The 12971-nt window shown below is 36.8% G+C and overlaps 1 protein-coding gene across 3 annotated transcripts in view; it reads left to right on the forward strand.

Annotated features, from left to right (window-relative positions):
* The window catches only part of NRK (Nik related kinase), a 148206-nt gene that overhangs the window by 78680 nt on the left and 56555 nt on the right, over positions 1 to 12971 (forward strand). For all 3 annotated transcript variants that reach the window (XM_045298595.1, XM_045298597.1, XM_045298596.1), the window contains exons 6-9: positions 2976 to 3086; positions 5111 to 5201; positions 6991 to 7121; positions 8915 to 8969. In XM_045298595.1, the coding sequence (XP_045154530.1) occupies positions 2976 to 3086; positions 5111 to 5201; positions 6991 to 7121; positions 8915 to 8969 (388 nt within the window). The remainder of the gene's footprint in view (positions 1 to 2975; positions 3087 to 5110; positions 5202 to 6990; positions 7122 to 8914; positions 8970 to 12971) is intronic.

Raw genomic sequence — 12971 nt, forward strand, 5'->3', positions numbered from 1 at the left:
GATTTCAGCACTTCCTCTTTGTTACGTTCCCCTTGATCCTGCCCTACCAGGTCTCCCACACCCACCTCCCCACCAATTTGGATCGCTTGTTGTTCCCTTAATCTTAAAGTGTCAAGAAAAAGATCAGTTAACATTCTAAACTGCGTTTTAAGAATGAGAGCAATGGGAATGATCAAAAGATGTTCAGTAAAAGATCAAATTAAAACACTGGGTTACAAAACTATATTATGTATTAGAATCTCCTAGAAAGCCTTTTAAAGTACACATCGGAGGGTCCCACAGCGAAGAGATTCTATTTCGATTTGGAAAGGAGATCCAAGAATTTGCACTTCATAGCACAGTCACAGGTTGCTTCTGCTTTGGGTATTCCATTTTGAGAACCACCAGATTTAAAGATCAACTTAACCCCAATAGCTCCCAATCATCCACTTAACTAGAATCCACTATTCTCTCACAGCTTCAGGGCAGAGTATATTGCCACATAGCTTTAATGGTTAGTATTTGTTTTTTATATACACCATTTGTCTTCTCATCTATTTTCATTTTCAACATGTATTTTCCTCTTGACAGAATAGCAAACTGTGTGATGTGTTGTATCCTTCTAATTGGATACATGTTCTTGGTAATCAATTCATTCAAGCATTCAACATCTATTCATTGAGCATTATCTATTTGTCAGACACTGCTAGATGTTGGGGATACCTAGTAAGCTAAATAGATAGACCCATGACCCATTGGAGATTACAGTCTCTTTTTGCCAACCCATGTTTTTCACTCAAATGAAAGTATAATTGATCTGAAAGGAAATAATCTCGTTCTCTATGAGCGAATACAAAGGAACCTGAATTAAGGTGGGAAATGAGAAACTCTGCCTTGAAAAACTAAAGCTAGAAAATAAATTTGAAAGATGAATTAATCACTTGTGGAATTAAGAATTTCATGAATACATTCGCTCTTATGTAAACCAGAACAACAGATAGAAAGTAAATGACAAAGTAATTACCATTTATAAAGAATATGTGCCAGTCACTACGCTTAAAAACCTAGGAAAATGATTGAGAACTCCACCATTTGCTTTCACAGGAGAATTCTTCTGATGCAGATCATATTACTAAGATCTTTCAGGGTGCATCTTGGTAAATGGTTTTAATTCATTTTTCTCAGGATTCAAATGAGCCCCTTTCCTTCCATGACCACAGTATACACGTTTGGCCATTCAATATAGTCCACTCCTAATTCACCACATGAAAAATATCCTTTGGTGATTTTTCTGTATTATGGTTTTTAGTTGACCCCCTCTTCTCTTATTCTTGGTGAAAATGTGTTCAGGTGAAAGTAATGCAATAATACTAGTTTTGAGAAAATATAAATTATGGGAGTAGTTTTCTGAGAAGGAAATATTCATGATTTGGGGTTTATCCTCTTGTTCCCCTTCATCTGTGACAATAATTAAATCACTTAACAGTTGTTCTTTTAATTTATTTTAAATCATTTTACAGCTCCTATAACATTCAATTATTTCAAGCATATTTGTCCATATGTTTCCATCATCATTTCTAAACATTTATTTTCTATTTGAGCCCTTGGTATCAGCTATGTATTTTTTTTTCTTCGTTGTTGTTTTTTTTTTTATATACATGTTGTGTTCTGTTGATAAGGGCAGGTTTGATATGGGCAGAATGCATAAAACCTTCCCTAATAAAGAAGGGGTTCTATTAAGATCTAGGTTGATTTTAATAGTTAACATTCTTCTTCACACTGGTGAGTCCTCCACTTAGCTAATATTTGGAAGACAATTCAGTGCATAAGAATAAAAAACTAGTTGTACATTCAAAGCATGTGTGGCAAAAAAATGATTTTCTGACAAATTGAGGTTATTTGGAAAGTAAAATTTGAATAACATACTCTCAATGTTAAAAACAAACAAACAAATAGAACTCCATTACCATCTTGTCAATTATAACTCAGTGCGACCCTATGGGACACAAGAGAATAGTCCCTATAGCAGTGGTTCTCAACCTGTGGGTCACAACCCCTTTGGGAGTCAAAGACCCTTTCACAGGGGTTATCCAATTCATAACAGTAGCAAAATTACAGTTATGAAGTAGCATCTAAGGTAATTTTATGGTTGGGTGTCACAGCGACATGAACGGCATTAAAGGGTCGCGGCATAAGGAAAGTTGAGAATCATACCCCTATAGGTTTCTAAGGCTATACTCCTCACAGAAGCAGACTACCACATTTTGTACTTGTCAAAGGCAAGTGGGTTTAAGCTGCCAACAGTTTTAGTTAGCCAGAGTGCTCACCCACTTAGCAACCAGACAGACCTCCCACTGCCCTCAAGTTGATTCCCACTTTACGGGACCCTATCCAAGGTTTTCAAGAGTCAACCTTGATGGGTGCAGATAGCCTCAATTCTTCCTTGAAGAGCAGGGCTGATGCATTTGAACTGCTGATGATCAGTCTAATGCTTACCTGACAGCACCAGCAGGACTCCCATTTGGAAGGCTTGTGGTTTGCCAGTCTCTTGGGGAAAATTAATTTGTAAATTGAAAATAAAAACAATACACCAAGGCCCTGCGTTTTCATCCCCAAACTATTCTTTGAATTATACTTTCCATGAAATGCAGGCTTGTCCCCTACACAAATTTTCTAAGGCTATGCGCTCATTCTATTTCTTTTTTCATAAAATGAATAATCATCCTTTTTTTTTCTCCCAACACCTACAAATACTACATGTCCTTCCAGATTTAACTTAAATCCCACCTTTTCGTTTAATATACCTGGTGTGGTACCTGACTTACACAAATCTTTGAGTTTTGTCCAAAGCTTTCTGATTCCACTAGCCTTTGGAGTCCTACAGCCTCTGCAGTGCTTTAAATCTCAGAGCATTACCAGCCATACGGGCTCAAAATCCCCAGATATTTTCAGAGAATTACTTTCTAATTCTTGATATTTTGTTGGCTTCCCTGCAGATGGTAATGGAGTTATGTGCAGCGGGCTCAGTCACTGATGTAGTGAGGTTGACCAAAAATCAGAGTTTAAAAGAAGATTGGATTGCTTATATCTGCCGAGAAATCCTTCAGGTGAGTCGTCATAAAGTCCTTCTCCCAGAACTTTTAAAGAAGCTGACAGTAATGTTTGCAATTGTTTAGGAATCAGCGAGTTTCCTTTTCCAGTGATGGAAAAGTTTAGCAACAGACATTGGTGATGATTACACATGACTGCGCTAAGTGGTCGCTCTGAATTGTATACATGAAAAACTCTGAATTGACGAATGTTCTGTAATCTATATTTTTGGTCCTGCTAACATTTGATTACTAGGATTAATAATCCTAAGCATAACTTCTGGATTAGGGCATAAAGAATGCCCAAAAGGCTTTTAAGAAAGCAGATTTCAAGATGATGTGCTTGTAAGGTAGACTGAAAGGTAAGCAGCCAGGCCTTTTGCAATGCACAACCTTCAGTGATTCTCTCAGGGTCAGATTACTGTGTGCAGTGGATTGTGTTTATTTTGTTTTTTTTTAAATGATTATGTTAGAGTTCTGAATTAATTGTACACCTCTCTCATCAGCTGGTTGTCCAACATTTTGCATTTAGGAAAATAGTAAAATAAAAAATAATCTCCGATCCAATTATTCCCTATTCAGTAATGAATACAGAGGTGTGAGGCAAAGGTAATGTTGGCAGTGATAGTGAAAGTCATGTGTCAATGTGGTTGTATCATTCTCAGTGGCTTCACATAAGTGTAATGATTCAATAAGGAAGTAATGTAATGATTCAAACATGCTCCAGTTCTGCATAGCACTGTTTGTGCATAATGACTTTGTCTTCAAAACCTAACCAAAGAAGTGGGTTTATAGCACTCTCTTAGAGATCGTGATGAGGCAGGAAAAATCAGTGATTTACAGAAAAATCCCAAACCCTCTACAGCTCTTTTGAAGATAGACAGCCTTCACTGAATACTGCCCCTCCCCCTTTAAAGTCTTTACTTCTAACACCAAATTGGATAAGAGCAATAATCTACTTGGCTTACCAAATTCAAGTTTTCCTTGCTGGTTTTCCTTTAGGGTTGAAGTGGGTCACCCAAGAAGGATATTGACAGAACTTAATAGCTCCCACTCACATTATTAGAATGTCCTTCCTCCCATCTGGGCTGGATTCCCTTGTGATAATTGTTTCACCATGTATTAGTGTATTCACTGATACTTTGAGTCAGTTCTGGAATTTCTCCAACTATCACTTTCCTCACCTATAATACTGGAGGTACTAGCACCTTCTACAAGGCGAGGATTTAGCAATTTACTCCACATAAAGCATCTACCACAGTGCCTAGGAAATAATGACACAATATGTCTTAACTGTTCTTATTGTTACTGCTATTATTAATCAAGGAGCCCTGGCAGTTCAGTGATGAAATGCTCAGCTGCTAACAAAAAGGTTGGTAATTGTTGCACATCAACTACTTCACAGGAGAAAAGACCTGACAACCTGCATTTGTAAAGATTTCCACCCAGGAAACCTGATGGGGGGTGTTCAATTCAGTGCTATAGGATTGCTGTGAGTTAGCATCAACAATGATGAATTCTCAGTATCTGAAGAGATCTCTTGCCAGCCTAATAGTGTATACCAGGTCACAGGTTAGCTTTAGTGGTGAATGGGCTGAAGCCAGCATGGCAAGCCAATACAAGTTACAAACGCTTTAAAATGAATGTTTATATTCTCCCAATTTCCTAGCCTACAAGTCTGACTAGAAAAAGTATTGGACCAAACAAATGCTTGGTGAGGAGTACAGCACAATGGCTGAGTTGGATATTTCAGAAATCCAGTTCTTTACTCTTATGGTTAGTTGGAAGTATGGAAGCCAAAAGGGAGGTGTTCCTTTTCTTTCAAGGGTGTCCTGATTTATTTTCCTTTCTGTATAGCCAAAAGTAGTTTTTCTTGGAAATGGTTGTACGCATTCCAGGCAAAAAAAGAATTTCATCTGTAAAATCAAAGGTAGGCTTTTTTCAGGAAAAAAAAGTTGCTCCAAAAGTACTAAGAACAGAATGGGGAAAGAGGAAAAACATATGCTGATGTGACTTTTTAAAATATATTTGCATTTATACAGGGCTTAGCTCACCTTCATGCACACAGAGTAATCCACCGGGACATCAAAGGTCAGAATGTGCTACTAACTCAAAACGCTGAAGTCAAGCTGGGTAAGCTTATTCTTGGAATATGTCATATGGAGGCCCAAATATCTTAATGAGGAAAACTTTAAGATACCTGTGTTTTCTATCATACCAGTTCCAGTATCCTGGACTTACTGACTGAGTCTGCTTGTAATGCCAGTTAACATTTGACACTTTGTTTGGAAGCAAAGGTGGGATAAATACTGAAAGAAAAGGATCTGCTTCTTTGAAATAATAAAATACAATAGCCAACAACTGCTTAACTGTAACAGGGTTTTTCCCAACCATTGCTTTGCCCTCTATTAGACATAGCATTTATATTTATTCCAGCTATTGAATTGAGTATTTTATGTGTGCAAGTTTCTGTACGTGGATGGGATTAAAAATTCTTTTAAAATATGCTTCTATAACAGAGCTAGATCTTCCCCCAAGATACCAAAGAACTTGTGAATGATGTAAGAATTCCTCTAATCACTGTCCATCTCCTAAATACTACAGCTTGGGAAACTCTATGGGCAAGTTATACTTTGTCCTGTAGGGTATTAAATAAATTACATTGATCAAAATGATGTTCTAATTATCTAAATCAAATTCAGATTTAGAAATAAAAAGACCAGAAAGTTCCTCAGTTTGTATTCCAGGTTCAAAGAAGTGCAATATATTCATAAAGAACTGCACTTCAACTGTCCTCACAACCACATGAGAAAGAATATATTTTATCTTGCTACTTTTAAAATTAATATTTGATTGGTTTTGAAATACTATATGAATTATGACTATATATAATTATAATAATATAAATACTATATATAATTGTGGCTATGATAGATAACTCCATTACTATGGAATATAGATAACTGTTAGAAGTTTCTGTTTTATCGGTTTATTATTTTTAAGTTATATCAACTCTTACCCAAGATACCTCAACATAACCTTAAGATATTTTCTATTTTCCTAGGAAATAGAATTAGACTATGTATTTTGTTTGCTCACTGAATATTCTCAGAAGAAGCATTAGGTATTAATTGCTCTTGAAATAAGTGAAAGGCAGTTTCAAGAAAATATATTATCTCATTTGTATTTAAATGCTATGTTATATAGCTAGAAACCCAATTTTTCAAAAACTGTATTAAAATATGTGTATGTCATATAGATTTCACAGTAAATTTACAGAATATATAATCCACCGTAAGGCTCATCACTGTAGTCTCATATAGAGCAACATTTCAACATACTGAATTGAGTTGCTGGCAAACCCTGACCACTGCAACAGGAGAGAAAATCTGAAAGTGAAAAGCCATTGAAACATTTATATTTGTAGCTGATTCCTGGGGAGCTGTAGAAGAACTTAAACCAAATTCTAGCAGAAAACTCATTTTACTTCCTCAATGTGATAGGCTTTTTTAAAGTCACACATGAAGCTTCTTGGTCATTTACTAATAGGTTTTGCGTTTCTTAGATGTTGCTTATAGTGCTGTTCTTCTGCCAGCTTGGTGGCAGGTCCAAGTACGACATATGTTATCACTTCAGAGGTTCAGGGTGTACTGATGGAACTTTATTTTTAATATTCATGGTAAACATTCAGCCAAACCTACCATTGATTTATAATAGCTCTGCTGAGTCTCCTTCCAAAATAAATAGCAGCAGAAGCCTATTTCCCAGTATTCCTGGAGTAGACTTAATGGTAAAGTTTGCTGTGCTGGAATGAAAATCTGTTATCCATTGTGGCTTTTGTATTGGCTTTCCAAGTTAAAGCAATAACTTATTAAGCTTTTTGTTACTGATTAATTATTTTGACATATGCTGAATTTTGCAGTGGATTTTGGAGTGAGTGCTCAGGTGAGCAGAACTAATGGGAGGAGAAATAGTTTCATTGGGACACCATACTGGATGGCACCGGAGGTGATTAACTGTGATGAGGACCCAAGACGCTCTTATGATTACAGAGTGAGTGTCAGGATTCACAATGTAGGACTAAAATTTTGGAAAGGATTTTTGACTAATGTTCACTTTTTTAAATGATAAAAAGTAAGCAAATTCCTCTTTCACATTAAAATCTAATAAGAAATATTAGCCTTGATCCCTACATGTGGTTCAACTATATGCATAAAATAATGTTTCCTACAAACTGAGACAAAGTAGACTATTGGGAGTTATCCAGATTTGAGAATGTCTAGTTCATGTTATTTGCAATGTCTTAGTAAAATATATTATATTATATTATGTGGCTTTCTGGGGAAATTTATCTGTAGAGGGTTCTATAAACTTAAAAATGAATAAATGTAAGGCCCATTATTAATTTCCACAGTAACTCAGCTCTAAAAATGAGAGAAATAATTTGATTACTCAGGATAACAGAGAAAGTTCTTGGCATGGTTCAACTCCAAAACCACAGAAAATCAGTGGAATAGACAAATTAAGTAACAATTCATACTATTTATTAAAATTTCCACTGAAGCTGCAATCTGGACAATATACATCTATGTACACATTTCAAAAAACTGATGTGGAAAGCAAGCTCGCTATGGCTATAGACTGGAAAACCTCACTCAGTCTCCACATTGTAAGTCATCCAAGCAATCCTTTGTAGATTCTAGTACTCAGTACTTGACGTTGATTAAGTTTATCTCGATTCCCTTTCTCTTAAATGTCCTCTGCTTGATTGGCAAAATAAATATTTACCGAGGGCCTATTTTATGTCCAGGGCTCAAGGAGGAGCTGTAGAGAATATGGAAGCATATTTTAACCCTCAAGAGGTTTAAGGTTAAACTAATGCTTTATAATGGTGTAAATTATTTTTCAGGCCTCAAAGTACTGTAACTCCTACTTCTAGTTAATTTTTACATTGAAACCCTACTTAAATGAAAGGCAGCTTAAGCTTAGGCCATCACAATAATCCTTTGAAGTTACCCAATGTATAAACTGGGCTCTGAGAATTCAGTTCACTTGTTTAGGGTCAGACCACCAGCCAATTGACTTCTGTTGCATACTCTTTTTCCATATTCTAGAAAAACATGTAGTTAACAATAGTAAAGATTATTTCCTAGTGCCACACTATAATTCTACCCTCAGTTTAATATATGCTATTACTTGCTGAAGCTTTGCTGAACGGGGAATCACGCCCTGGTGGCTTAGTGTTTACGAGTTGGTCTGTGATCCAAAAGGTCAGCAGTGCAAGAACACCAGCTGCTCCAGGGAGAAAGACGGAGTTTTCTTCTTCTGTCAAGAGTGATAGTCTCAGAAACTCACAGGGGCAGTTCTAGTCTGTCCTATAGGATCAGTATGAGTTGATATCAACACGATGGCAGTGAGAGTTGGAGTTGGAGGACCTGCTGAAAGAAATTTACATATATTATTTCATTTTTATTCTCATACCAACCCTATGAGGTGGGTACTGTTATTATCTCCAATTTATTTAGGAGAAACTTGAGGTACAACATTAAATCTCACTTAAAATCACCCAAGTCTTTATAATAGGACGTCTTACAGCAAGCTCCTTTTGGTATTTCAATTACGGCAATAATAGCGATACGTGTAAGGCGAACCTTCCTTACACTGCCCATCTCCTACAAACCAATTGTATCATGAAAGATCAAGTTGTCATAAGCTCAGATTGTCTTCCTGAAATGTCAGGCTAACAAAGCTTCAACATAAAATGGCTCTCAATTGACACCCTCTGCAAACAAAGATTGGTACCAGTGCTCCAATTTCAAGTGACATTGTCTTCTTTTTCTTTGCAGAGTGATGTGTGGTCTGTGGGAATCACTGCAATCGAAATGGCTGAAGGGGCTCCTCGTAAGTAAAGCTGTTTGACATTTGTTAAAGGTCTGGAAAACATGCTAGACAAAGATACCTCTCTGGAAAACGACCAGTTCTCACTTGTCCTATTCAGATTTCATTGGCCACAGGTATTACGTTATGTGTCTAACTGTAAATGGGCACCTGCTCAGTGATTACAAATACTCTCACCTGAACAACCAGATTGGGGTATATACAAATAGCTTGTGCTTTTCTCTCTTATGGTACCATACCTTAAACTTACTGAACGTTGTTTCTATTTAGCTTTACTAATGTTGGATCATGACTGTCTTGACCAAACAGAATCCAAAGAATCTCAGTCCACATGGCATATTCTCAGCCATCTCTGTGATAGCTGAAGAAAAGCTCAGTCGTTCATGGAAATTGAGCCAATTCTCAACAATTTTGAAAAGTCTGCATATTTTTTTTTACTTTGACTTGATACAGCTCAACGTTTGGTTCCTTCTTTTTACGTTTCACATTACCCTAGTGCCCCTAGATGCCCTGAATGCTCCATTATATAGCACCACAAACAATGTTAGCAGTTCCTCTCCCTTTCTCCCTCTCCCTAATCATTTAATTGACCTGTGAGCATCTAGTTCTCTCCAGGCACTGGTCTTAGGAAAGTGAAAATAAGATGTGAATTCAAGTATATTTATTGACAATATTGGTGGATAACCCACTAATGTATGGTCCCAGAGAGATAGTTGCCCTCAGTATCTAGATACAATGAATAACTGATCAAGATAGTCTTGGTATTGTTGGATGAGAAGTTGGAGATATTCCTGGATGTGTTTGTGGGGGAAATGCTTTTCTTGCTTCTCTCTAATCAGATTTCATACGTTTCTGTGTTCTGGAGGGCTCTGTCTACACAATGCTCCTTCGCCAAGCGCGATAAGCTTGGACTATCTTAACACTGTGCTTCAAAGATCAAAAGGAGATATTTTAAGCATTAGAAATAGTGGTCAAAAATTGATGAAAATTTCGTATTCCTTGGAATAATACAAAGGGACTACGATATAACTGGTAGAGATCACGTTGCCGATATTTCTGCACTGGTGCCCCCAAATGAACAAAATGCCATTGTACTAAAAATAACACATGCAGCATTTGTAAAAAATTGAATAAAACCTGGGGAAATTCCTATATTTCCTCCTCATTGCCTAATTGTTTCTTTTTGGGAAACATGCTTAGATGATACAAAATTCAGCCTCTCTCTCACTTTAGATAATATTTCACAGTTTTGGAAGCACAGGCTTGGTTAAGATGCATGAGTACATCAAGAAGTAAATTTTCCATTCTTTCTGAGTGTCTGCCCAAACAGCTCTCCATAGTTTAGAGGTTTGCATTTCATCCCTTCTTTCGTTTTGTTTTTGCTTCTTCATGCTACAATAGTAAGTCATAGGGAGAATTCTAAGGCATAGAGAAGGAATTTTTCATGGAATATTCACCTCTCGAGTTTCTTGCAAAAAAAAAAAGAAGTTGAGAAACAGGAAATTTTGAAGTCACAGGAGAGGAAATGGGGCCCTCTTGCTATTTTGACGACGAGCAATAATGTTGGCTTGAAATAGCCAACCTGCTAAGGAATTTCTTTTTTTTCCTCTTGATATCTTAATGTCTTTCCTTTTTCTTTCTTTCTACCAACCTCCTTTATTGCCTGTTTTATTAACTTTGGATATTCTTTCATATTTCTTCCAGTTTATAATAATTTTCATGTTAGAGAGGATGTCCTTCCAAACTGACAGTTATCCAATAATTGCCTCTGAAATCCAGATTAAAAAAAAACCAAACACCTTCCCTGAGGAATCTCTTTGGTAAATCTCTGCCAAACAAGGCCAGAACATATAAAATATGTTGTTAGGGGTCACTGAATCGGTTCCGACTCACAGTGACCCAATGTACAACAGAAATAACCACTGCAAGGTCCTGCGCCATCCTCACAGTGATTGCTATGTTTGAGCCCATTGTTGCAGCCACTGTGCCAATCCATATTTTCAAGGATCTAACTCTTTTCACTGTCCCACTTCTTTACCAAACATGATGTCCTTCTCCAGGGACTGCTCTCTCCTAATAGCATGTCCACGGTACATGAGCCAAAATCTTACCACCCTGGCCTCTAAAAAACCTTCTGGCTGGACTTCCTCCAAGACAGATTTGTTTGTCCATCCTATTTTCAATATTCTTCACTAGCACCATAATTCAATGCATTCATTCTTTGGTCTTTCTTCTGCCATGTCCTAAGTTTCACATGCATTTGAGGAGATTGAAACCACCATAGCTTGGGTCAGGAGCACCTCAGTTCTCAATGTAACATTTTTGCTTCTCAACATTTTAAAGAGGTCTGGTGCAGCAGATTTTCCTGATGCCATGCATCATTTGATCTCTTCCCTGCATTTATGGTGGATCCAAACAGGTGAAATCCTCGATAACTTCAGACTTTTCTAATTTAGTATGATGTTACATAATTGTCCAGTTGTGAGGATTCGGGTGTCCTTTACATTGAGTTGTAACCTAGACTGAAGACTGAAATCCTTGATCTTTATTAGCAAGGGCTTCGGGTATCAAAATTATCACAGAAGAGTTCATATCAAGTTGATGAATATTCCCCTGTTCTCTCTATTACTGAATAAATTGTTGCCTGGTGGGAGAGACAGGTCAGGGTCAACTATTTATTCTGACTTCTCATCTTGTCAATAGTACAGGGGTCAATTTATTTTAATCTGGCCTCTACTTTCCTCTACTTTAGCATTCTCTTTGCTACTGTTGAGATTGCTTCTAATATTGTCAGTCGTGGTTTTTACAGCCCTCTTTGGATTCCTTTCAGTGTCCTCTCACACCCAATGTCAATATTTATAAAAGTGGTTAGTCATTCAGATTTGCTCTTTCATTATTCAGAGCACTCACTGCTTCATTGTTTAGAGAATTCCTTCAGTTCTCAACATATGTTAAGAGTATATCCCATTGAACTACTTTAGCTAAACTCAGTTTAATATGTTTCAAACACCGCAAGAGATTGCATATTTTAAAAAGAGGTTTGATAGTTTAAAAAAAATGTGCCCGTGTTGGTGAAATTTTAAGAGATATGGAGGAGGGGCCATTTACCAGCATCCTTTAATGAGACCATATTGGAAACCAACCACAGCTCTTGTAGCCACCCTATACTCTGTTCCTTCTGTTCCTGGGGCCTTCTTCCCCTTAGTGAAAATGTACCTAGTCTGTGGCCTATCACTTGCTGTTTCTCCATACTGTTAGTTGACAGACTGGTATGCAGATATTGAACGAGGATAACTGTTCAATATTGTACACCCCCTTTACAATATATTTAAATAACAGAACCTGGTGATTTATTGGGCACAGCAAAGGAATAAAAATAGTCTTGATCTTTTAACCTTGGGGAGAATTGTGATCTCAGTTATGTACTTCTATCTTCTGTTAACTTATGTTCACGTACTTGAATACGTGCTTGACTTTGGGATAGTCACCTTTATATTGCTCCGCTGACATCACCATTGGGAATTATTTGGCATTATTTTTCTGGAGGTATATTTTTGGAGAGGAAGGATGGCTCTAAAGGGTCATTACTATCAAACTGTCCTCACATGAATTGACATATTTGTAATGTTGGGTGAAACTTGCACTATAGCACTTCTCAGGAATTTTCTTTTTAATCAAATTACAAGAGATAATAAACTGGTATTTGACACATCTTTAAATGCTTATCAAAAAACCCCAGATTTATTAAACCAAGGAGGTAAATAATTCATGTAGCACATTCTGGAATAGGCTCTTTTTTTTGGCATGGCTATGTGTATGAAAACGAGAATGATCTTCCATCTATTTGGTAAAGACTTGAAATGCTAGATAATTAAAATATTAATAGTCAATATTTATTAAGTGTCTATCAAATGCCAGATGTGTTTAAATATCAGTTGCCATTTAACCCTCACAGCAAGTCTATGGAGGAATTTCCGACACATTTTCCATTTTTCAGATGAAAAA

Source organism: Echinops telfairi, unplaced genomic scaffold, assembly GCF_000313985.2.
Source record: "Echinops telfairi isolate 266 unplaced genomic scaffold, ASM31398v2 ScPeMD7_7427;HRSCAF=8465, whole genome shotgun sequence".
NCBI classification, from domain to species: Eukaryota; Metazoa; Chordata; class Mammalia; order Afrosoricida; family Tenrecidae; genus Echinops; species Echinops telfairi.